At 49.6% G+C, this 22,092-nt stretch overlaps 1 protein-coding gene across 1 annotated transcript; it reads left to right on the top strand.

Annotated features, from left to right (window-relative positions):
* The first annotated feature begins 327 nt into the window (after window positions 1-327).
* SHROOM1 (shroom family member 1) lies at window positions 328-15,488 on the top strand. Its single transcript, XM_062637953.1, has 7 exons — window positions 328-684; window positions 5,749-8,551; window positions 9,298-9,356; window positions 10,866-11,438; window positions 11,737-11,920; window positions 13,083-13,355; window positions 14,911-15,488. The coding sequence occupies exons 2-7, from the start codon at window positions 5,852-5,854 to the stop codon at window positions 15,163-15,165; spliced, it is 4,044 nt and encodes a 1,347-aa protein (XP_062493937.1). The 5' UTR covers window positions 328-684; window positions 5,749-5,851; the 3' UTR covers window positions 15,166-15,488.
* Window positions 15,489-22,092: the final 6,604 nt, after the last annotated feature.

Here is a 22,092-nt window from a genome sequence, read left to right as displayed (position 1 = left end):
TCGTTTTGTAAGAGACCCAAGCCCAGCTACTTTGTTGGAGTTAATCCACTTTTAGTTGGATTTAATTAGCAGCAGTGCTTCTTGGCTGCGTCAGAGCCAGAGCTGGGGACAGCGAAGGCCGAGGTGCGGCAGAGGGAAGGATGCTGTTGTGGCCGTGCTGTCCTGGTGGGATGCACAGCAGGGAGCGCGTTGGGCACCTCAGCAGCATCTTTGTGGAGTTTCCCTGTTGTGCCAAATGGGAGTCCTGCCCGCTGCCAACAGCCTGGGCACAAAAAGCACCGTTGTTAATAATTGACTGGTGCACCAGCGAAACGGCTGAGCCCGGGGTTTGCTTCCCTCCCTGTGCGCTGCGGCGCTGGGCACGGCACGAGGCAGTTCCCAGCAGCGAGGCAGAGGGGTGTATGTGGAAGTCACTGGTGCAGCTTGATGCTGGCGCTGTGCGTGGAGCTGCTTGGACACATCCCTGTGATGTGATGGAGCAGGTGAGAGACCGGAAAAGCCACCTCTGAATCTATGTGGGTTGCACTGAAAACACTTCAGGTTCTGGTGTTTGGAAGATCTGTTCTGCAGACGTGGCTGGAATGTGGAACCAAAGCATCAGCTTTTGTCTTCTAAAAAGAAAACTGGAGGTAGAAAACTTGCTCCAGCTCTTCTTACCATGGATATGCCTTCAGGTGTTTAGAGGTAACTAATCCAAGCATCATTTCAGAGTGTGTATGTGTGTATTTTAGATGGCTGTATCTGGTCTATATTGTCTCTGTAATTCAGTGGTTGCTATGATGCCTATCTGGATATTTGCTTTATGCAAGAAAAGAGTGCACATTCTGATTACTCAGTGTTGCTTGTATCACACTTGCTGTGTATCTGGTGGGAAGGTGATTCTGCTGGTCCATAGCCGAAGTAACTGCTCCTTCATCTCTGTGTAAGTGTTCCATTCATGTGGACAGTGGCCATGTCCCAGAGCAGCTGGAGGATCACACCAGTCCTCCCAGGGCCACAGAGGAGATGGGACCATTAGAGACGGTGCTAGAGCTCATGCTGACCCAGACATGAGCTAGTGGAGGTGACAGGAGGGAAAGCGTAATGTTGGAAAACAAAGTGTGGAAGTGTCGTGTCTTCTGTTGATCCTTTCTCCCCAGCAAGGGCTCTTGGGTTTCATTCAGAGCATCTGCTGCCAAAGTCCATCTGCTCCCATCCCGTCTGTAAAGTCAGCAGGAAAACAGATGAAGGAGCAGGATATAGCCTGGAAAATATTAAAACCACATTTGAAATGTTTAACCTGGGGTCGAAAGCAGCTTTTAGGCATGGGAGCTCTCTAGGATACAGGATAATGTGTACTGATTCTAAAAGCAGCAGTGTCATCAGGCTTTCTCTTTCTGGAGTTTTGCCTTTTGAAGCCTGTAATTCTTTAATAGTCTTGACTATTTCTGGGTCTGTTCTTGCAGCAATGTGAATGGTAAATTTACAGCATTAAAGGAACTTGATTAGGCTCTAAAAAGGGAGAGAAATTGTGCTGAAGTAAGAGGGGATGAAATGGAAATGATTGGAGAGGAACGTGTGCGCTTGGGCGGAAGCTGTGATTTGGGGCAGAGTGTGTGTTTGAGACGTGCCTTCAGAGATAGAAACCACACCAAGTGCTTGGTGCTCAGCAGATGAGGCAGTGATGACGACAGAAGCCAAGAGCAATTTCTGAGGCTGAATAAGGGAAGTCAGGGAATTCAAGGACAATGGGAAGTATGTGGAGGGTGACTGCTCTCATTAAAAGGTCAGACTCTGCTGGTGCTCAGAAAAGGCCTCTCGCAGGGCTGTGACGAATTGCCAAGCCTCATCTTCCTCATTAAACCCTTGGCCAGAGATGGGACCATGGATCTCTGGTCCAAAACCATTTTATTTGGGCCAGAGCTTTACATTGGCCAAGCTTGCGTGTTACTGAAATGCCAGTGGTCAAGTCCAGCAGTGAGACGTCATCACTGGGTGGGAAGTGACTCTGGGGAAGGTGGAGGTGGACCCGTACTGGCACTGTGGCTCAAGCAAAGCTCCTGCACTCACTAGGAATCTCCTCCTTCTGTGGACAACAAGGCATAGCTGGGTAAGGAAGTTGGGGAAGATTCGTGTCCCCATGCCACCTTCCCCACTAGGAAAAGGGGATATTGAGATGCATTATGGTTATTTTCATCCTCCTTTAAATTACTCAAGACACTTGCATTGCTCCAGAGACCCTCACGTCTGTATCTGTGGCTTTTACTGGAACAGTTTACATTCCTCAAACTGTGCTGAGATTTACTTTGGTGCACGCACGGCTTAACCCTCATCTAAATCCCATTTAGGCTCTGTTTTGAGGATGTCTGATACTGCAACTTTCCCTGGCTCCCAGTAGCAGGGTAAGCTTCCTACTGGGCCTGTATAAGCCGAACTTGAAAGCTTGTCCTTGCGTTTAGATGTTGGCTACTGCATGATAGTGCTGGAAGTAGATGGGAAATCTGGGGGTTGGAGTCCTCTGAAGTCTTTGCGAGGAAAATGCAGAGCAGCAGAATGTGTTTTCCAGTCATCTAAAGGGGATGTCATCCGATATGTTTGCCTGCCTCTTTGAAACCTGAAGCTGGAAGCCCTAGGAGGTAAAATGGTTGATTATAGGCTAGAAAAAATAATAATAAAGGGAAAAAGAGAGAAACAGGCTTTCAGTCCCTGGGCATAAGGATGACCAGCAGCCACGCTTTCCTGCATGTGGTATCCTCGCATTTCAGTCATGTGAAAGTGATGGAATTTAAAGACTTCAGACATTTGTCTGGAATTTCTGGATATTTCATAGTCTGGTCAAAAGAGCAGCTCTTATTTCCAGACATCTCACGTCTCGGAGTCACTGAGAATGCATCCATATGGACGATCAGGGGCTGGAGCACCTCCTGTATGAAGACAGGCTGAGAAAGTTGGGGCTGTTCAGCCTGGAGAAGAGAAGGCTGCGTGGAGGCCTCATAGCAGCTTCCAGTGTCTGAAGGGGGCTAGAAGGATGCTGGGGAGGGACTCTTCATTAGGGACTGCAGTGACAGGACAAGGGGTAACGGGTTCAAACTGAAACAGGGGAAGTTTAGATTGGATATAAGGAGGAAATTCTTTCCTGTGAGGGTGCTGAGGCACTGGAATGGGTTGCCCAGGGAGGTTGTGAATGCTCCATCCCTGGCAGTGTTCAAGGCCAGGTTGGACAGAGCCTTGGGTGAGATGGTTTAGTGTGAGGTGTCCCTGCCCATGGCAGGGGTTGGAACTGGATGATCTTAAGGTCCTTTCCATCCCAAACCATTCTACAATTCTACATTGTGCGTGTGCACAGCTTGATGGTCAGCAGATGACCCGCTGCAGGTGATGCCATTCCATAGGCTCTGCACTTGCTTTCCCAGGATTTCAGGCTCTCGAGGCTTCCCGAGGCTCGCCTGGCTCTCGGAGGTGATGCTTTGGTAGCAGTTACATCTGCGGGGCTGTGAAGCAGGCGGGTCGGGCACTGTGGGCTGTGCAACTGATTGGAATCCGAGGAATTCTGGCTAATATTTACATCAGGTGTTTGCTCGCTGATAACAGACGGGTCACTCGCAAGCATGTACAGGACCTAATGGGGAGGCTGGTCACGGTGCTTGCTTTGCGCTTCCCATGCCGGCCACGCTCATGGCTTGGGGAACGGTTGCACGCTGTAGTGTGATGCGCATGGATAGCTGTGGGCTTCCCCTTTAGTTCCATGGACCCACTTGTTTAAAAGTGGCAGTTGTACAGAAATAGACTAGAAATAGGCAGTGTTGGTAAGGGAAGCTTGGCCTTAGAAACAGGGAACTTGTAACTGCAGCGTGGAGGCACCGAGTTCTCTCTGTGCAGAGTTAATCTGCCAGAGACTCGAGGCTTTGACCCACTGCGTTGGTTGCGAGGAATTCAGGGTTGTGCAATACAAACCACCTTTCCCTGGAGCGGGGAGGCTGCGGTGGTGCCGGCTCTTGTAACAGCACTCTGTGAGGGGCTGGAGGCTTCAGCAGGTCAGAACATTAATGTTTTCCTCTTACAGGACCAAGTTCTCACGTAGCTCTTTAAACACATGGAGATCAACAGTCCTGCTGCCAGAGGTTAGGAAGCATCTTCTCCCAAAGAAATCTATCAGGTTTCCCCTAAGATGTGCTTCAGTACCATTTATTTGCTTCTGGAGGACAGCTGCGCAGTTGCTGACCTCCCTGTGCATCACAAGGAGATAGCTTGGCATAAAGAAGGAAGAGATGTTGGGAAGCAGGGGTGTAGGAAACCAAGAGAGTGCTTTCATTGGCACACATAAACCAAACCACAACTGTTATGTAGGTTCTATACGTAGCTGTGAAAAGTTAGAGCCAAATTCTCATTGTAAATCTCCAGTAACTCAGTGGAACTGTGCCAGCGTATCCCAGACGAAGACTTGGCTCAGTCTATTAATAGCAACAGAGCAATAGGGCTGCCTGGAGTGGTTCCACTGCGAGAAAATTCAGATTTAGAAAGTGGAGATAAGAATGATGGAGGGATCTGCCTCCTGGGGAGCGTGGCTCCCATGGGGTTTGATCCTGTGCGCTCCCAGCACCCTCAAGTACACGATGCTCCCACTCGCTGTGGTGGTCCAGGCTGTTCACTGAGGTAACGTAACAGCGGTGTGATAGCCACTGTGGTACAGCCTGATTCTGCATTTAGTGTCACTGCAGTCATTCTCTCTGCTGCTTTTCTGTCTCTGTAGCTTCAGAAAACCCAAGGTTTCCCTTTCACCTTCACCAAGGTTTTTATTGCTTTAAACTCTTCACTAAAGACCCTGATGAGGAGGATGTGGGATGTCGTCATTGGCCGGTGATGCTTCACGGTCCCTCTGCCACCCTGTTATTCAGGGATAGACAGCGAAATTTCACAGCTGCCTTTTAGATCATCTCTAAAGAGCTTCTGCAGGTGTCCTTGAGTCAGATTCTCACTGAAATGTCCAAAAAAGCCCAGCAGAAATGCCTTCTGTTTTCCTTTCCCAGAAATCAGTTAATTTATTTGCTGGGTCCCACCAGGCCAACTTCCCTTTATAGATTAACTTGTGCGCTTTGGCTCCTGTCCATCTCTTCCTTTGGCTCAACAGGAATCATACCAGGACTGTCTTTGAAACAAGGCAGGAATGTGAGCTTTCTGATTAAACAGCACCATCACCCCTCAAACCTCTCTTTCTGCCAGCTTCGAGGCCCCGCTGCAGAGGTTCGGGTTGGGAATGATGGGTTCAGGTCTGGTGAGATCAACCTTTTTGGGGGAATCAGGCACGTGCTATCCTGTTGGATTTGAATGCAGTTCCGTCTCCTCAGGAGCGTGTTACCAGGTTTGTCACTGAAGGGTTTCAAGGCTTTGCTTTCTTTTGATCACAGAATCACAGCCTTGTTTGGGTTGGGAGGGACCTTAAAGCTCATCCAGTTCCAGCTGTGTTTTGATTCTCTCCCTTGATGTTTGGCAATCGTAATGAGAGGGCATCTTCCAATTGTATGTATAGTCTTTTAGACTTAATAAAGGTCTGGAGAACTCTTGTCATTAAAGGCTTGGTTGCTCCATTAGTGATAGAAGAAATGATCATTCCAAGATCCTAATAATTACTGAAGGCAGAAATTTAACTGCTACTCCAAATGCTATTTCCAGGCTCTCATCTGGAGCACGTGTGTGTGCTGCTCTCTGATGTCCCCAGGTGCAATGAGAATCCTCCCACTCAGGTTTTCACGTGTTTCTCTTTCTTTTTAGGATCCTCTAGGTATTGTTGGAGTGTGAATACAGAGGAAAATGTGCTTTTCTGACAACTGTTGTGGATATTTAACCAGGCTTTGACTTCTGGAAATGCTACAACATGACTTCATCTGGGAATGGGATCGAAAGATGGACTCAGAGGCAGCGTGGCAGAATTGGAGAGCTGGTAGAGCCTCTGTCCTCTCATGAAAGCAGCCATGGCCTTTCACCAGTGAAGTCGGTCAGCAGTGCAGAGCATCTCCTGCAGCTCCCTGGAAGAGTGGACTCTGCTTACAGCTCTTTCTCAGGGGGATCAAATGCTCCAGAGTATCCCACCCCATCGTGCTATGGTCAAAACTGCTGTTGGCCTCCAGAGCAGGCACCTTACATGGACTCAGAATATGTAAGAGGTATTTATAATCTCAGTGCAGCAAACTCTGAGCACGGGTGCCTGCATCTCTGCAGAGCACCAGACCCGAGCAGCCGTAACTCTCACAGCACCGGTCTCACCGAGCGCTCCGGAAGCGCTCCTACCCGAGGGACTTCACATCAGGGACCTCCTCCTCCAGCAGCACCTCCACCTTCTCCTCCCATGCGACTCGACAGCTATAAAGTCACCAGACACCTGGAAAACTCAAGGGGAAGGCACAGCTCTGGAAGTCATGGTGACTGGAGTGTGCAGCCAGCTCCTTGCGTGCAGGACAGTCAGCTGGTGGATAGGGACGTACCATGGGGTCAGCACAGGGATGAAGTTACAGAGCAAGATATAGTGGCTGTTAGGGAAAGGACTCTGGAAAACAAGGGCCTTTCCTCTGATTCTGCAAATGAGCTATATATATCAAAAATTCAGGGGTTAAAGATGGAGGAAAATGGAGAGTGGAGCCCACCCCAACAGCCTGTGAGGAGAAGCAATCCACACATCTTCAGCAGACCTTCTTCAGTCATTTTTCAGGAATATTTAAAGACTGACTCTGTGGCCAATATCCCCAAAATACTTTCTGCTTACAATTCAGTTCATGCTTATGACGATCCTGAAGAGAAGAGTTCCAAGTCCTGTCACCCAGCGCATACCCACCCTAACACTGTTAATGATACACAAGAAGACAAACAGTGTCCCTGCAGTGTACGTCAGCCGGCTCTCAGAGCTGTGACAGAGCCCAGCCAAGGAAGAGGATGCTTACCCTGCCCTCAGTGCCCGCTCCATGCCAAGCTGCGTTCAGATGTGGATCAAGGTGGGTTTGAGGACAGTTGTGACTTAAAATATGTGGAGGATGCTTCCAGGAAGCTGAATGGCTGTACAGGCAAAAATCAGTGCTGTGCCTCTGAAGGAACACTTGGAAGTGATATCAGAGAGCTACTGAATGAGCCAGCCAAAATGCAGAGGTCAGCACTGTCCTGTGGTTATGGTCCTGCTGAAGCGCAGCCTCTGCGCTGTGAGGAGTGGGATCAGGGAGATGGGCACTGCCATGGTAATAATGGCCAAATGTCTTTGATCAGACCAAAGGAAGAGCCCACATCTCATCTTTCACATGATGCCAAGAAAGAAAAAGGGGTCAATAGCAGCAGTCCTGACCTGGACCGAGAGGAGCCTCCTGTTCAGAAATGCCAGCCTGGATTTCAAAAGCAGCTCCTGAGACAGCCTCGGGATGCTCTTGCTGGGGAACAAATAACCAGGCACACAACTCCCATGCTTTACTATCTGTCTGGGGGGAAACCCACCGATATCCTGAGCCACAACAAGCTCACCCAGTGTAAAGAGGACTTGAGGACCTCACTGAAGGAATCCCCAGCAAGCAGCTCCTCAGCACGGTGTCTAGAGCTACAGAGGGAAAGCAGTCAAAGGACCAACCACCACCGTCAGTGCCGGGATGACCTGCTTGAGACTGAAGATCTCATTCTCATGGATGAGAGTTTCAAGAATGACTACAGAGAGAAACTTAAAGTGGCTCAGAAGAAAGTTCTGAGAGAAACCTCCTTTAAAAGGAAAGACTTGCAGATGAGCTTGCCAGTTAGACTGAGGCATAAACCCTCTAAAAGGCCATCGATTGAACACCTCAGGTCCTTCCCGTTATCCGGTTCAAGTGAGGATGCCAAAGCTGTTCCTTGTTCCCCTTCTCATGTAGAATCCTTGGAATGTTTCAGTAGAGATGAAGAAATTAAGAAGCCACAAACAGGTCGAATGGGGGGAAGGAAAAGGGTCACCAAAGAGCAGAAGAACCTGTGTTATTCTGAACCTGAGAAACTCGATCAGCTAGCAGATAAGGAAGTGTTGTGGAGTCAAGTCAGGGATGAAATCGCTGAGCAAGGTACAGGAGCAGCAGGGAGGAAGACTCTGGAGAGCAGAGGGAGGGCACTTTCCAGTTCAAGTATCTCCAGGACAGAGCTGAAGCAGATCCAGCACACTGCACTTATCCAGTACATGGAACGGAAGATTAACCAGACACCAGGTAGTGCACAGCACCTCCCACTGCATAAGCCACCCCTGCAGAAGAGGCTGTCGCATCCCAAATGGCCTCCTAGCAAGGCTTCCAATGCCAGCGGGAGCAGGAAAATGCAAGATGATGAGGTTTTCTGCCAAGTTCTCTCTGAAGAGAAATCACCGCATGTCGTTCCTCATTTGGCTTCTGTCCCCCCGCTGAGTACGAGCAGCAGGTACAGCCCCAGCTCTGCTGGTACAGAGACCTCAAAGCTCAGCCCATCGCCCAGTGAAGCAGGCAGGGATTACCCCAGCAAATGTGCATTGACCGAGAGCCTCCTGCAGGAGGGTGATCCAGCTGGGAGAGCTCAGGAGAGGCCAAAATCCACTCCTCCTTCCACACAGGTGAGACAGATGTTAACAGGGGCATTATTGTTTGGGCATAACTTAGGACCGTCCACCTGGTTTAGGGAACTGTGGGACTACTCGCATGAAAAGCATCGTGAACAAGTGCAGAGGTGAGGGCAGGGGACATGCACCGCGTGTCCCTTGAAGGGGACAAGGTGTGCATGGGGTCTGGCACTCGACGCACATACGTGCTGTGTGCAGGGTGATGCTGGCTGTGTTTCGGCTGTCACTGTTGTGACCACAGCAACTTCATTAGAACAGTGTGCCAGGAATGGCTTTTATAGAGATTTTTATTAATGACCAACCGTTTTAGCTCCTGAATTTGAAGGACAGTAGCTGTCGGTGTTGTTGTCAAGGAGAGTAAAGAAGATAAAGGGTCAGGAAATGATCTAATGTACTACTCAAATTAGCCAGCTGAAGAGGCTGACTAACCCCAGTGCTTACCTGCTTTCTGAATTGTTATGGGAGTAGAGCATGTATTTAGTTGTCAGATGTTCTTCGGTTTTCTAGGTAGAAAAGGAGGATGCTACATGGGGAGAGCATAATAGGAATTTCATTAATAAAACCAGATAGACACAACAAAACCCCCAAAAGCCCCATACCAACAAGCACGAAACCTTGGTGAACCTACTCAGAGATCCAGTGTCGGCTTTTGTCCTGGGGATGACAGACATGGGGGTGAACTGGAACAGCTGCCCAGTGTGAAGATGCTCGTGGTCCCAGTGTGCTGTTTTTGCTTCCAGGACACTCATGGACAAGTGACAGCTTCTCGGCGCTGCCAGAGCTCTCTTGGCACCCCCAGGTAAGGCTGTGAAGACTCTGCCTGGGTAGCGCCCATGTCCAAGACACAGGAACTGCAGCAGCAGCTGTGGTTGTCTGCGGCCGTCTTGGGACCCTGCGTGGTCCAAAGGGGAATACTCGTCTGCTGCGCTGCTTGTTTCACTGGGGGACAGTCTTTGGAATCATTTCCGCTGTGCGGAGCGAGGTGGAGCAGGCAGCGAGTACCTGAGCTGCGGCTCCGTGCGGCAGCCGCTCGCCTGCACATGCCTGAGATCGCAGCTCCCTCATCCGAGCTCTGGCAGGCACAGCATCTGCAACAGCACGGTGTGCCAGGCTGGGAAACGTGGGGTCAGAGCCGGGTGTGACAGTGGGAAACGTGGGGTCACAGCCGTGTGTGACAGTGGGAAAGGTGGGATCAGAGCCGTGTGTGACAGTGGGAAACAGAGCCGTGGGAAGTGGGAAAGGTGGGATCAGAGCTGTGTGTGACAGTGGGAAAGGTGGGATCAGAGCCGTGTGTGACAGTGGGAAACGTGGGGTCAGAGCCGTGTGTGACAGTGGGAAAGGTGTGATCGGAGCCGTGTGTGACAGTGGGAAAGGTGTGATCGGAGCCGTGTGTGACAGTGGGAAACGTGGATCAGAGCTGTGTGTGACAGTGGGAAAGGTGTGATCAGAGCCGTGTGTGACAGTGGGAAAGGTGTGATCAGAGCCGTGTGTGACAGTGGGAAAGGTGGGATCAGAGCTGTGTGTGACAGTGGGAAATGTGGGGTCAGAGCCATGTGTGACAGTGGGAAGCGTGTGGGTCACAGCCGTGTGTGACAGGGGCTTGGAGGGGGGGTTCAAAGGGAAAAAATACTGTGCTGTTTGCACACAGCTGACGTGTGTGTGTGTGTGTGTGTGTGTTAACTCTTCATGTTTGTCTTGCTGCTTCGAGCATCAGGAAACAAAAACATCCGAGCTCTGTCTCAACGAGGCAGTGATGCTGACGCTTGGGTAGTGATAGGATTTCCACTGTTTCAGTCATTCAGCAAGATGCCGATGGTTTCTGGAGGCTTGATTATCTTGGGAAAACAGTTGGATTTCCAGTGAGATTTTGAGGTTTATCATCAATTTCCCAGTTTAGCCAAGAGGCCGAGCGGGTCAGCATGGATGTAACTGAAGTTCTGGACAGAACAGTAACATCAAAACCCATCTGATCATAGCTCTGTAGTACGTACTAAGTAGATTAAAAAAGAAATCCAGAATTGGTTTCATTAGTCAGTAATTTAGATTCTCCTCTTTGGGACAGAGCTGGCGCTTTTTACCGTGGGTTTATTTCAGAAAACATATATGTTGGCCATGATTAGAAAATGGGATTCAAACAATGTAGGCTGGTGCTTGCATTTTTGGCAAGAAAAATGAATAGGTGATCTGGAATCTGAATTCAAGAGGAAGCTGGAAGGATAATGGCAGTTACCCTGTAGCTGCTTAAACGGGCTGCAAAATATCTGTGGTAGAGGAAGTGTCTCAAAAGGAAGTGTCTTCCTTCTTCTAGATTCCATGATCCTGAGAAAGATGGACGTGAGAATTGTGAACGTAAAGACAATGACATAAGTGGAAGTGCGTGTTGTCAGGGCACCAAGGCCCTGACTCCTGAGGCCCCTATTCCCATACCAAGGAGCAGAAGCAAGGGAGATGCTCAAGCAGAGGAGGAATGCAGAACTGAGTCTCTAAGCAGCAATGCTTTAGCAAAGTGTCCAGAGCAGCAGCCTGCAGCTTCTCCAGAGCAAGTAACTTGCTGCCACACAGTGTTAGCTCAGCCCCACCATGGGGACAGGAATACAGCTAAAGGTTTAATTGCAAAGGAGACATCCACGTACAACAGCCAGAGTGATGCTCACCTCAAGGGAGAGGCAAAAAGGAGGCTGCAGTCTCCTGAAGACCAGCGATATGAAGAACTTGCTATGGAGATCATTGCCAAAGACAGCTCTCTGGTGGATATTCTCATGCCTCACCCTGATAGAAGAACTGCTTTAGACCTGATGGAGGGTCTGTTTCCTGTTAACATTTCCGTGCTGGATAAATCACACAGGAAAAAGGGAGATTTACAGCACGTGCAGGAGAATGAGTGAGTAGACAAATGATCTAGTATTTTAAGCTAATTTACTGTATGAATATCACATGTACTGCTAGTAAGGTGACCTGAGCATATTGCTTTATTTTGGCTTCATTAGCAAATGATTTAGGGATCAAGAAACATCTGAGGCTATGGGTGTATGACAAGAAATGTGGTTCAATGATACCTTATTACATGGGACTGTGACAAAGCCAGACAGCAAATCTTTTGCTTTAGATGTTTTCAGAACTTAGAAAGATTGATTCTGAAGTCAGGATGGATTAAACCATGAAACAGCGTTTGAGAGTTAAACTCCTAAGTGCTTGCCATGGGTGTTCATTTTCTGTTCCAATGGCAGGGATGCACCAGCAGAATGTCCTGAACCTGAACACGGCGCCAAGCAGAAGTGTGAAGATCCTACCTCTGAGGGAAGCCAAGTCCTGAACAGGAGCAGAGGCAGCACAAATGACCTGGATGACATCACGGCTAAGAAAGTATGTACATGACCATCAGAGGAACCCTGTTTATTCACCATGACAAATAAGTTGTTATTAATGTCATGTGTTTCACTGGAGGCATTTGTATTCATGGCTTTTATCCCAACAATAATGTTTCACAGATACCTTTGAATCCATTTTTGCCAGTAAATGGAGTCCTGGCAAATTGGCATATTGATCATAAATGGTGGTATCCAAGATTCAGATCTCTCCCCCACATACTTCTGAGCAGGTCACCAGGGATGGGTTGTACCTGGCACAAGCACGTAGGGTGGGTTATACCTTTCCTCGCAAGGCCAGCTCCTGAGCAGCAGCTGAATCTCAATTTAACACTCAAATCTGGCCTCAGAACCTTCAAAATTCATTGCAACTGGCAGCCTGAATAAGAAATATTTTTCTCTCTGAGAGAACTGGCGGTTCTTACTTCATAAAGCATGTATGGACTGAGATAGCACTATGGCAGCTTGGAAGGGCAATCTGTACCTTCAAAGAATGAGCTGGGTTTTATCCGTTGTGGAAACCTGGCCATGCTCCATCTCAGGTAGTGACAATCTGCCTTCCTGAAACACCTCCTGCTGTGCACGTGGTGATACTCCTCATCACCCACTGTCTAATTGCTGCTCCTGCTCACGGTGGCTTCAGATGACTTCCAAAGTAGCTGATAGGGTTCTTTGCTGTGGTCTCGGGGCCTTTTTCCATATTGATATTTCCCTATCCAACAGCCTCTTGCTTCACTACCCAGGCACTGCAGCTTGCTTGAATCACCCCAGGAACTGACTTTGTGTGTGTATTATAAATGAAATCCAGTCCTTGTAAAGCTTGGGTAATGGAGCTGTGACTTGATGCTCATGTCTTGGAGCATAACCCTGTGTAACCATGTTGTAATCCTTATTGCAGTTGACTTGTGACTGATGGGACGCTCTCTGAGCTAGGGATTATATCACCAGTTAAGATGATTACCAGTGATTTGCTTTTCAGAGTTTGACAATTAAGTACAGCTTAGAAAAATACTTTTTTTTTTCCTCCTTTCCTCGAGCTTAGAATCATTTTAAAAGTCAAAAATCTGCTGAAGACGATGGAGGAAAATCCACCCTCTCGAAATGCTCGGGATCCTCTTTGGCAATAACAGCTTTCTAGGATTACCTCTCTCCCTTTGCAGCTGGAACTCGTGGCCAGGCTCCAGTCCAAGCTGCAGACCCTGTACGGGGAAAGGGAGCTCGTCCTCTCCGAAGCGCGGGCGTGCGCCGTGCGAGGCGCAGAGCTGGAGGCGCTGGTGCAGGATGTCTGCAGGCACAATGAGTTTGAGCGCTACCTGATGTTCATCGGCGACCTGGAGAAGGTGGTGAGCCTCCTGCTCTGCCTGTCCAGCCGCCTGGCCCGAGTCCAGAATGCCATGAGGAGGATCGATGGCAACACGGATGCTGAGGAGAAGGTGAGTGACGAGTGAGCGAGGGGGGGTATTTGTTTGGGTCGCTCCTTCCCAGGTGGGGCTGATCCTGCCTCATTGTCTTATAGCTCTAAACAGGAGTTGTAAGTTACACGTGAATCCCAGCTGCTGTTATGGGATTAAATTATACATGAAAGTGAATTATACATGACACCAGCCGCTGTCCTGACAGCGTTAGTGCCACACAAGGAGATGGTCTGTGCTGGGGGTGGCCTTTGAACCCTGGGGGTAGCTCCAAGCCGGGGCTGCAGGGGGTTGTTGTTTCAATGTGGTAATTGCTGCCTTTGAATTTCTGCTTCACTTAATGGGCTTGTAGGGAGCAGGAAGATGTGGTGGTAACCTGAGATAAAATTCCCTGCAGTTTAACTCAACTAGCCAGTTTAGCTGGAAAATTAGGAATTGCCTCATGTCACCAGGAAATCCTTTCAAGTCTGAAAAGTCTCCTTTTTACTAGAGAAGATGAGCCAAGTTTATCCCAGGAATGATGCTGTCCTGCTGCTCTCATTGCTTTTAGACATGTTATCCGTACAGTTCCTGCTGTTCTCTCTCATATGGAAACTCAAAAAGCACAGAGTTGGAAAAACTGGGATTTCCTGGAGCTGGGCTGCCAAGAGGTTTATCGTAGTTGTCATGCAGAACAGCACTAAAAGGGTCCTGCCATGCAGTGTGGCATGGAGATCAGGATCTGCCCACTCCAGAATGGCACTCACATTAACAGGAATAACTTTGAGCTGTATTCCACCCTGACTTTGGCTTTGTGGTGGGCGCTTCTCTAGTGTTACGTTTATGCTCTTCATCGTAAATGTGTTAAAATATCCAAGCATTTGAGTAACATCATAAAGACTTGGTTATGTGCCAGTGTCTTCACGACCACCTCCCAGTCGCTGCCGTTGCCCCAGTGGCAGCACAACCAGCAGTCTGGACCTTTGACTCTGTCTTGAGGGTGCTGCTGGTGAGCACTGCTCTGTGCTGGACACTGTCCTGGGACTGGACATCACCCAGCGGTGCTCTCCCTGTGAGCATCATCACAGCTGGAAGAGAGTTAGCTGACATGTGAACATGTTTAAATCCTGTAGAACAGGCAAGGCTTGATTCTGGTGGGTTTGTTAAAAAGAAGCCTTTGAACAGTTACCATCTGCAACGGGTACCTTTTAATAGAAGTTTTAATAGAAGGTGTCTTTTTGATGTGACATGAGTACTGTGGCCACACACGAAATACAAAGGTATGTGTCTTAAAGAGCTTCTAATTGAATGAAGATGGATCCGGGACACTTTAAAATCCCCAGCATGTTAAATGTATTGATTTTTTACTCCTGAGGGCAGCATGGAGGAAGTGAGCCCTGATGGGCTTCACTGGGTGTCTTTACCTTACAAGCCACAAGAATGAGTAATTCTATCGAGCAAAAGCTCATGTGGAACACAAAAGCCCACAAGAGGAAGTAATTAAACTAAATTGACTGTGGCTTCCAAATGAAGATGTAGAGTCTGCCAGGAATGATGAGTTTTCATAGTGTGCTGCTTTGTTCTTTCATTCCATCAGCAATCGCTCCACGAACGGCACAAGCTCTTGTCTAGACAGCGGGAAGATGCAAAAGACCTGAAGGAGAACCTGGATCGCAGGGAGAGGGTGGTCTCTGGCATCCTTGCCAAGTACCTGAGTGCCCAGCAGCTCCAGGACTACCGGTGCTTTGTTCAGGACAAGACCTCTTTGCTCATTGAGCAGAAGGACCTTGAAGAGCAGATTAAGTTTTTTGAAGAGCAATTAGAAAGTCTTGAGAGAAGCATCCGACTGTAGCACCCACCAGCAGCCCATCCCGCTGCAGCACCCAGATTTGGGACCTATCCCTGGAATTGCACAGGCTGGGTTTGGTGGATTCTTGCAATCCTGGTAGTGCCGTGGTGTTGACAAGTGCTTAGATGCGGCAGGGATGCTCTGGGCGCGCACTGGATGTGCCTTCCCCTTGGCCAGGCCAACTGCCAGCAGCGTACAGCACATCACATTGGAAATGACTGATAGGATGTTTGCTCCTATTCACTTGGCGTGTATTTCCCCTTCTTGTTGTCTGTCCATCTGCTTCCAGATTGACATAATCTCAATAAAAGAACGGTACAAATATTTTCCTGCTGTGGGTGGGTTGAGTGTTTAAAATGAAAAATGCTGTGGGTGTAAAGATTTGGACTGGGGAAGGCACGAAGCCATAGGGAATGTTATGGACCATTTCAGCGAAACTCCTGCACTCATTTGTACTGTTTATATCTATGACATAGTGAAAATACACTGTAATGGAAGAAAATAATGATTTCCTTTCTTGGCAGCTGCCATCCGTGAGTCTTTCCCGGCTCTGTGTAACCCTGGTAGGCTGTTCAGTCTTCGGAATGGTCCTCATGGGCATCAAAAAGAGCTGCTCGGTGTTGAAGCCAGCTTAAATGAGGACTTTGGGGAGTGATAAACTCTGACCTTGGTCCTGCACAGCCATTTGCCAAGTCCTGGTTACGCTTTCAAAGTGTTTGTCTTTCAAGCAGCACCTTCAGGGTTTGGGTTTAGGTAGTTTTCCATCGTCAGCATGAACAAGAAGTGCTGAACGTGGGAAAGCTGCTGCTGTGAGGTAGGTGGGACGGGTGGAGGAGATTATTCTGTTTCAGTGAGGCTTTATATAAATCCCTTGGCAAAAGTCTTTTAAACCCATGTTGTGTGTTGAGTCAAACCAGTGATGTTGCTGCATTTAAAATCGGAGTGTGGTTTCTTGTTTGTTTCTAAGTATTCAGTGAGGGGGTTATTGTGTCTGAGCTACATACCGAGACCATGAATAAGGCAGCAGCTACTAATGGAACTCAGGTTTCTTCCACAGACAGAAGAGATGTTCATTGTTCCATGATGCTAGGCTTTACCAAGACATGTTTTGCCAGTGGCATGGGATGACCACTGAGAGAAGCTGTCCTGTTCCTGAGGCACCTTCTCCTTTGGGAGAGCTTTCAATAAACACCCGGAATAGGGAATTGATGTAAGTTTAAACGGATGGCTTGTGTTCATTTTACCTCAGATCATGTTCTTTATCTGAGCTTACCCATTGGGCAACAGGAATGGACTGGGTAAGAAATGACAACGTACAAAAAAGAGAGCCCTGTATGTGTTCTGCACAAGCGGTGTTGAAGGATAACTTGCCAATGCTCTACCTGCTGGAGGAGGGCACCAGAGAGAGCGCAGTGTGCTGCATCTGTCCATGAGCACATCCAGACATGGCCTGGGGGTTCCATGCCAGTGCAATAAAGCACAAACTGCTTGCCAGGCTCCCAGGTTGTCAGTGACTCTCTATTTGTCTTCATACTGGAGGAACAAAGGAGAGGCTCATCAGGTGCTGCCCACAATCAAACAAGGAAGCATGGTTCTAGGTCTGTATGTTTATGCAGAAGGACTTGTGTCTAGAGCCCTGCTCTCATTTCAAGAGAAACAAGAGAGTACCCTGAGTGAAGCTGCGAGGACTTGCTATCAACCGTGCTATTACGATGTGCACCAAGGGTCAGTAAACCTCTTTGCTGACAGCAGCAGCTCCCTTCCCAAAGCACCAGCAGGTCTGCATTGTCAGGTGGGTCTTGATTTTGATCCTGATCATTTGCTATCAATGTGTTACCAGGGCCAAGCCCAAGGTAATGATGGTATCTCCCACTGGACCTGTGCAGCACATCCTGGCACACAGACATGCCGAGATGTGGGCTTTTAAAATCACAGTCTGATGTGTAGATGCAAGTGAAATCATTACTTGGATTAAATCATAATTAAATCTGATTACTCAGATTAAATCTTAATTAAATCAGATTAAACCATAATCTGATGCCAGAGGTGAGGAGCAGCCCTGGGTACCTCTGGGACTGGTGAAAGGCTCTTGGGTTGCAGCTGTTATGTACAGGAGAATGAGGAAGAGATGCTGCTCTTAGAGGTGGGCTTGAGTCTGCTTTCTGATCGGGGGAGAATCATGGCATGGTTTGTGTTGAAGGGGCCTTAAAGCTCCTCCAGCTCCAACCCCTGCCACGGGCAGGGACACCTTCCACTGGAGCAGCTTGCTCCAAGCCCCTGTGTCCAACCTGGCCTTGAGCACTGCCAGGGATGGGGCAGCCACAGCTTCCCAACTGCTGCCCCGGGCCCTGAAAAGCTGTTGGCTTCCAAGGCTTTGGCATTTCACCAGTGCTGAGACCTGCTGAGCACTGCTTAAGGGAAGTCAGGTGTGTGGGCTGGGGGAATGTAAGGAATGAGGGAGCTCCTGGTACCTGACCTCTGGGAGAGCAGGCAGGAAACCCCCCTGGCACTGCCCAGCCTCAGGCAATGGAATGCTTCCTCCTGTTGCAGCCTGCAAGCCTAATGCCTTCTTATCACCCTAGGTAGAAGGTAATGTGACCCCACCACCACGAGAGGACTGCTATCAGGGACCTGCAGGAGCTGTCTGTGTGCATTAATTACAGCTGCACCCGGGAGAACGCAGAGGAGTGCGAGGAGGAGGAGGTGAAAGAGGCACAATGCAAGAGCCCGGATCTCCCCTGCGGGGTACCCGTGGGAGGCTGTTGGGACTCCAGGAACAGTCTCTAACTCCTGTGGCCATCCACGCACCAGCAGTGTGGGGGAAGATGCTGCAGGAGCTTCTGTTCTGCTAAGAAAAAGCTGGTGGGCCTGACTGCAGGATTCAAAGACCCCTTTTATTGCCTTGAGCCAGGGTGATGAGCGAGCGTTACCGGTGTGGGTCAGGGGAAGCAGGCAGCGCATCACGTCTGGCAGTGCCCTGGCAGGGATTGCGGGGATTTTGGACATGGCAGCTCATTTACCATTTACCGCCCACTGCAATGTGTGGGAGTCGCTGCTGGATCCGGAGCTGCTCTTCCAGCCTCAGGCACTAAACTGAAGGGTTTTAATCCCTTTTTGTTAAACCTCAGTCTCGTTTTGTTCGCTGGGGCGTTATCCTGTGGGACTTCTCTTGTGGAGCTAAGTAAGGCATGGAGGAGTTAATGTAAGTGTACTTTGCCAAAGCTCTATCTGGTGGCTGAGAGAGCTGCATGTAATGAGTGCGAGGATGTTCTCTGCTCTGGGGATTCATGGCAACCATCTGAATCAAGCCTTAAAAATAAACTATGAGCAGCACTGCAGAGCAGATCTGTGCCTGGGGAGCCCACGTGGGCACTGGAGAAGCATCAGGCTCTAGGAATCATGCAACCTCTGGGTTTCACAAAACGCGCTCAAGAAGCAGCACATGAATTTCACTGCTGAATGAAGAGGAATTAAAGGTTATCAGAGTGACTAAAATACCGCATGAGCCTTGGAGCTGAGTCATCTCATAGATAAATCCATGGAGAGAAAATATGGGCTGAACTGATAGTCTTGATTTAGAGAATAGGATGCACAGGGGCAGCCAGAGATCTTCCTAATGGCCTTCAGCCCATGGCACATGGACAAGAGCTTCCCCAAAGAGAAGCCTGAGCAATTCTTGCTGATGGGCAGAAGTCTGTAGGTGAGTGTGGAGCACGTAGGCAGATGGCCACTTAGGGAGGAGCAAGCTGGTCCAGCCCTGAGCCTGGAGGAGAGCTGTTGTGCTTTGCTGCAAAGGGGGAAAGCACTGCAGGGGAGTGGTGGGAGGAAATGTAACCCAAAAGCATGGTGAGAAAGTCTGTGTCCCCGGGTGGTTTGTCATTGTGACCCTATCGGTGCATCGTGCCCAGAGAAGCTGTGGCTGCCCCATCCCTGGCAGTGCTCAAGGCCAGGTTGGACACAGGGGCTTGGAGCAACCTGCTGTAGTGGAAGGGGTCCCTGCCCGTGGCAGGGGTTGGAGCTGGAGGAGCTTTAAGGTCCCTTCCAACCCAAACCATTCTATCACCTTACCAGTGTAACTCTGTACCTGAGGCAACACAGCAGAACTCCTACCTAGGAAAAGGAAGCTGAGAGCTGTCAGCATTGCTTTTGTTGTGCATATCCAGCATTTTTCCTTCACAGAAAAGGAAGAAGAGATACTGAAGCTGCACCAGTATTAACAGTAGGGGTCTGTTTTGCCTGGGCTCAGAGGCTACATCATTGTTGCAATGTAAGGTCAGAGCTTTTTTTCATCATTGAGCTGAAAAGCAGTGGTTGGTTGGGTACAGCTCCGTGTGTCCTGTGTGGTTTCAGAGCAGTCACCAAGGCTGGGGCTGGCTCAGGGGGTGTTAAGTGGCAGAGCTGCTGCAGTGCATCCTGGCCTGGGTAGATGGATTGGCTGGATCTGTTTTGCTGCTATACTTCATGCCCCTTGAGGAACAGTGCGAGTTCTGCACAAACAGTTCTCCCCTCATCTGTATGACCTGCATTGCTACCAGAAGGGTTTGTTGAGACAGATTTACCCCAAAATGCTTCGTGGTGCATTTGGATCTATCACTTTTTCAGGGCAGCCAGTAGGACCTGGCTGCTTCCGATGGGGCTGCACCGTGTGCTTGTGCAGCAGCTCTGTTCTAGAAATCCCTGCAGGTCTAATGGTGTTGATCAGTGGAATGAGTGGGGCAGAACGCTATCTCTCTCTAAATGCCTTTTTTGACCTGCTCTAGGTTATCTGGCACAGACACTCTTGCTGCAGGCAGCCACATCACCGTGAGGAAGTGTCTCCTGATGGGACTTCCCTGGCAACGCACACCAAAGGACCGGTAGGTACCCAGCCACTGGCGATGCTTCGTTCAGGGTTGCACACACGGTGTAGGGGTGAGATGGGAGCAGTTATTTGCTTTCTGCTAGAAATCAGTGAACTAAACCTTGGAACTGGGTTAGGAAATGAATGTTCCTCATTACAGTGCAGAGCTTTTGATCTGCGTTGACCTGCTGTGCCCCTGTTCTCCCCCTCCAACCACCACCCACCGCGCTGTTGATGCCTGTGCTGTGTGCCGGCCAAGTCCCTGTTAACAACCTCTGAATCTGGGGGGTCCCACATTAGTCCAAATGACTCAAAAGCTGCCACGTTGCCATTTTATTCAGATTAATATGCAAATCAGGAGGCAAATGCATCCAAGGAATGTAGGTCACAGTGGAAATGTGTGGAACAGAAGGGACAAGCAATGGGGAGTTAGGAGACTCTCGAAACGCCTCCTCTACCTTCAGCTGGTGGCTGGAACTCCCATGGCTCTGCTGGAGTCGTTCAGTGACTCTTCTGCTGTACCTTGGTTTTGTGATGAAGCCAGAACCTTGTAAAGGGCTCCATGGCAGGGCAGGAGTGGGGCTTTCACAGACCAGGGGTTTCTGTGTGGCACTCACAAGGGAATGGAGGTACCCAAGACATCTGTTTGAGCCTGTCCATCACTGCACGACCTTGTGCTGCTCCAAGCAGGCACAGCAGACAGGACAAAGTCCATCCCTTTGTGTAGAACCATGGCTTGAAGCTTGCTTGCAGCCCTCCTCTGTGCAGGTTTACGAGCTGATATCCCTCAGAACAAAGGGTGCCGAAGAATGGATGAGCTGAGTTATCTTTAGCAAGGCCTGAGCCAGGGTCAGACAAACATCAGCTTTGCTCATCTCCGATGCTGCTGAGCTACAGCCCCAGCCAGTTTTGTTTGTGTAGGCACTCCCCTGAGTGTGCAGCATTCACAGCTTGCAGGTGCTGCTGGTGCTGCCTCCAGGTCTGAAAACACTATCTTGATTTTGATGCGGAATATCCATACTGTGTGCTTTAAAGAAGTGACCAAAGTGATTGGATTTTATAGCAGGAAAACCGAGATGTGGCAAGCAGGCAGTAACCAAGTAATACCGTAGGATCATGGAATGGTTTGGGTTGGAAGGGACCTTAAAGCTCCTCTAGCTCCAACCCCTGCAACGAGCAGGGACCCCTTCCATAGAGCAGCTTGCTCCAAGCCCCTGTGTCCAACCTGGCCTTGAACACTGCCAGGGATGGGGCAGCCACAGCTTCTCTGGGCACCCTGTGCCAGCGCCTCAGCACCCTCACAGGGAAGAGCTTCTGCCTAAGAGCTCAGCTCAGTCTCCCCTCTGGCAGGTTAAAGCCATTCTCCTTTGGCCTGAAAATACAACTCCAAACTCCTGAGTCCTGGCCTGTGCCTTATCTGTAGCTTCCATCTGCAGCTCCCAGCCTTCCCCCACCACACAAGCCATGTCCACAGGGCAGGCATGGAGGATTTGGGCTTTTCCCTTTCCTGCAAGCAGCTGTGATGACACAGGAGGCAGGTTCCAGCTCTGGCCTGTGCCAGAGGTTCAGAAGGCTGCTTGCCCAGCCATGGCACTCACTGTGGCACAGCCCCTGCCCCGGGCCAGCGTGGCTGGGAGCTGCGGTTGTCAGCTCTGGTGCTGTTGAAAGCACAGCTCATTCTGTACATGAAAGTCATCCCGTGTCCAGCCAGATCTGGGCTTGAAGCAGTGAACTTAATGAGGACCCACCATTAAACCAGTGGCCGCCTTGGTCTCTGCCAGCAAAAGGCTCCCATAATCATCCTTTGGTGCCCCTCTGGAGCCCAAATGCAACAAAGGAACCCAAACCCCGCAAGCTGAGGGACCGGTTCAACCTCTAACCAAAGGTAATGTGTACTTCCTGACACTGCAGCCCTGTTCTCCGTACCTCTCAGTACGTGTTTGCCCCTGAGGTTGTACAGCACGGGGTACACTCATCACCGCCTGCCTAAGCACTCCCTTATCCTCGGTCTGCTCAACAAGGAGGAGGCAGGAGCTGAGTCACCGCACAAGCGTGTTGGCAGAGCTGGGTGCACCCCATTGCAGCACCGA

The sequence above is a fragment of the Pezoporus occidentalis genome, unplaced genomic scaffold (assembly GCF_034315485.1).
Source record: "Pezoporus occidentalis ecotype Australia unplaced genomic scaffold, CSIRO_AGI_Poc_V1 ctg55, whole genome shotgun sequence".
In the NCBI taxonomy this organism is placed as follows: Eukaryota; Metazoa; Chordata; class Aves; order Psittaciformes; family Psittacidae; genus Pezoporus; species Pezoporus occidentalis.
The sequence above is the reverse complement of the archived record's forward strand: the minus strand, read 5'-3'. Positions and strand labels throughout refer to the sequence as shown.

What these genes read in the sequence shown, in the direction of transcription:
- SHROOM1 (XM_062637953.1), top strand. Translation starts at nt 5,852, where the DNA reads ATGACTTCATCTGGGAATGGGATCGAAAGATGGACTCAGAGGCAGCGT. An exon ending in CCACTCCTCCTTCCACACAG is followed by an intron (nt 8,552 to 9,297) that starts GTGAGACAGATG and finishes TTTTGCTTCCAG; the next exon opens with GACACTCATGGACAAGTGAC. An exon ending in ATGACATCACGGCTAAGAAA is followed by an intron (nt 11,921 to 13,082) that starts GTATGTACATGA and finishes CTCCCTTTGCAG; the next exon opens with CTGGAACTCGTGGCCAGGCT.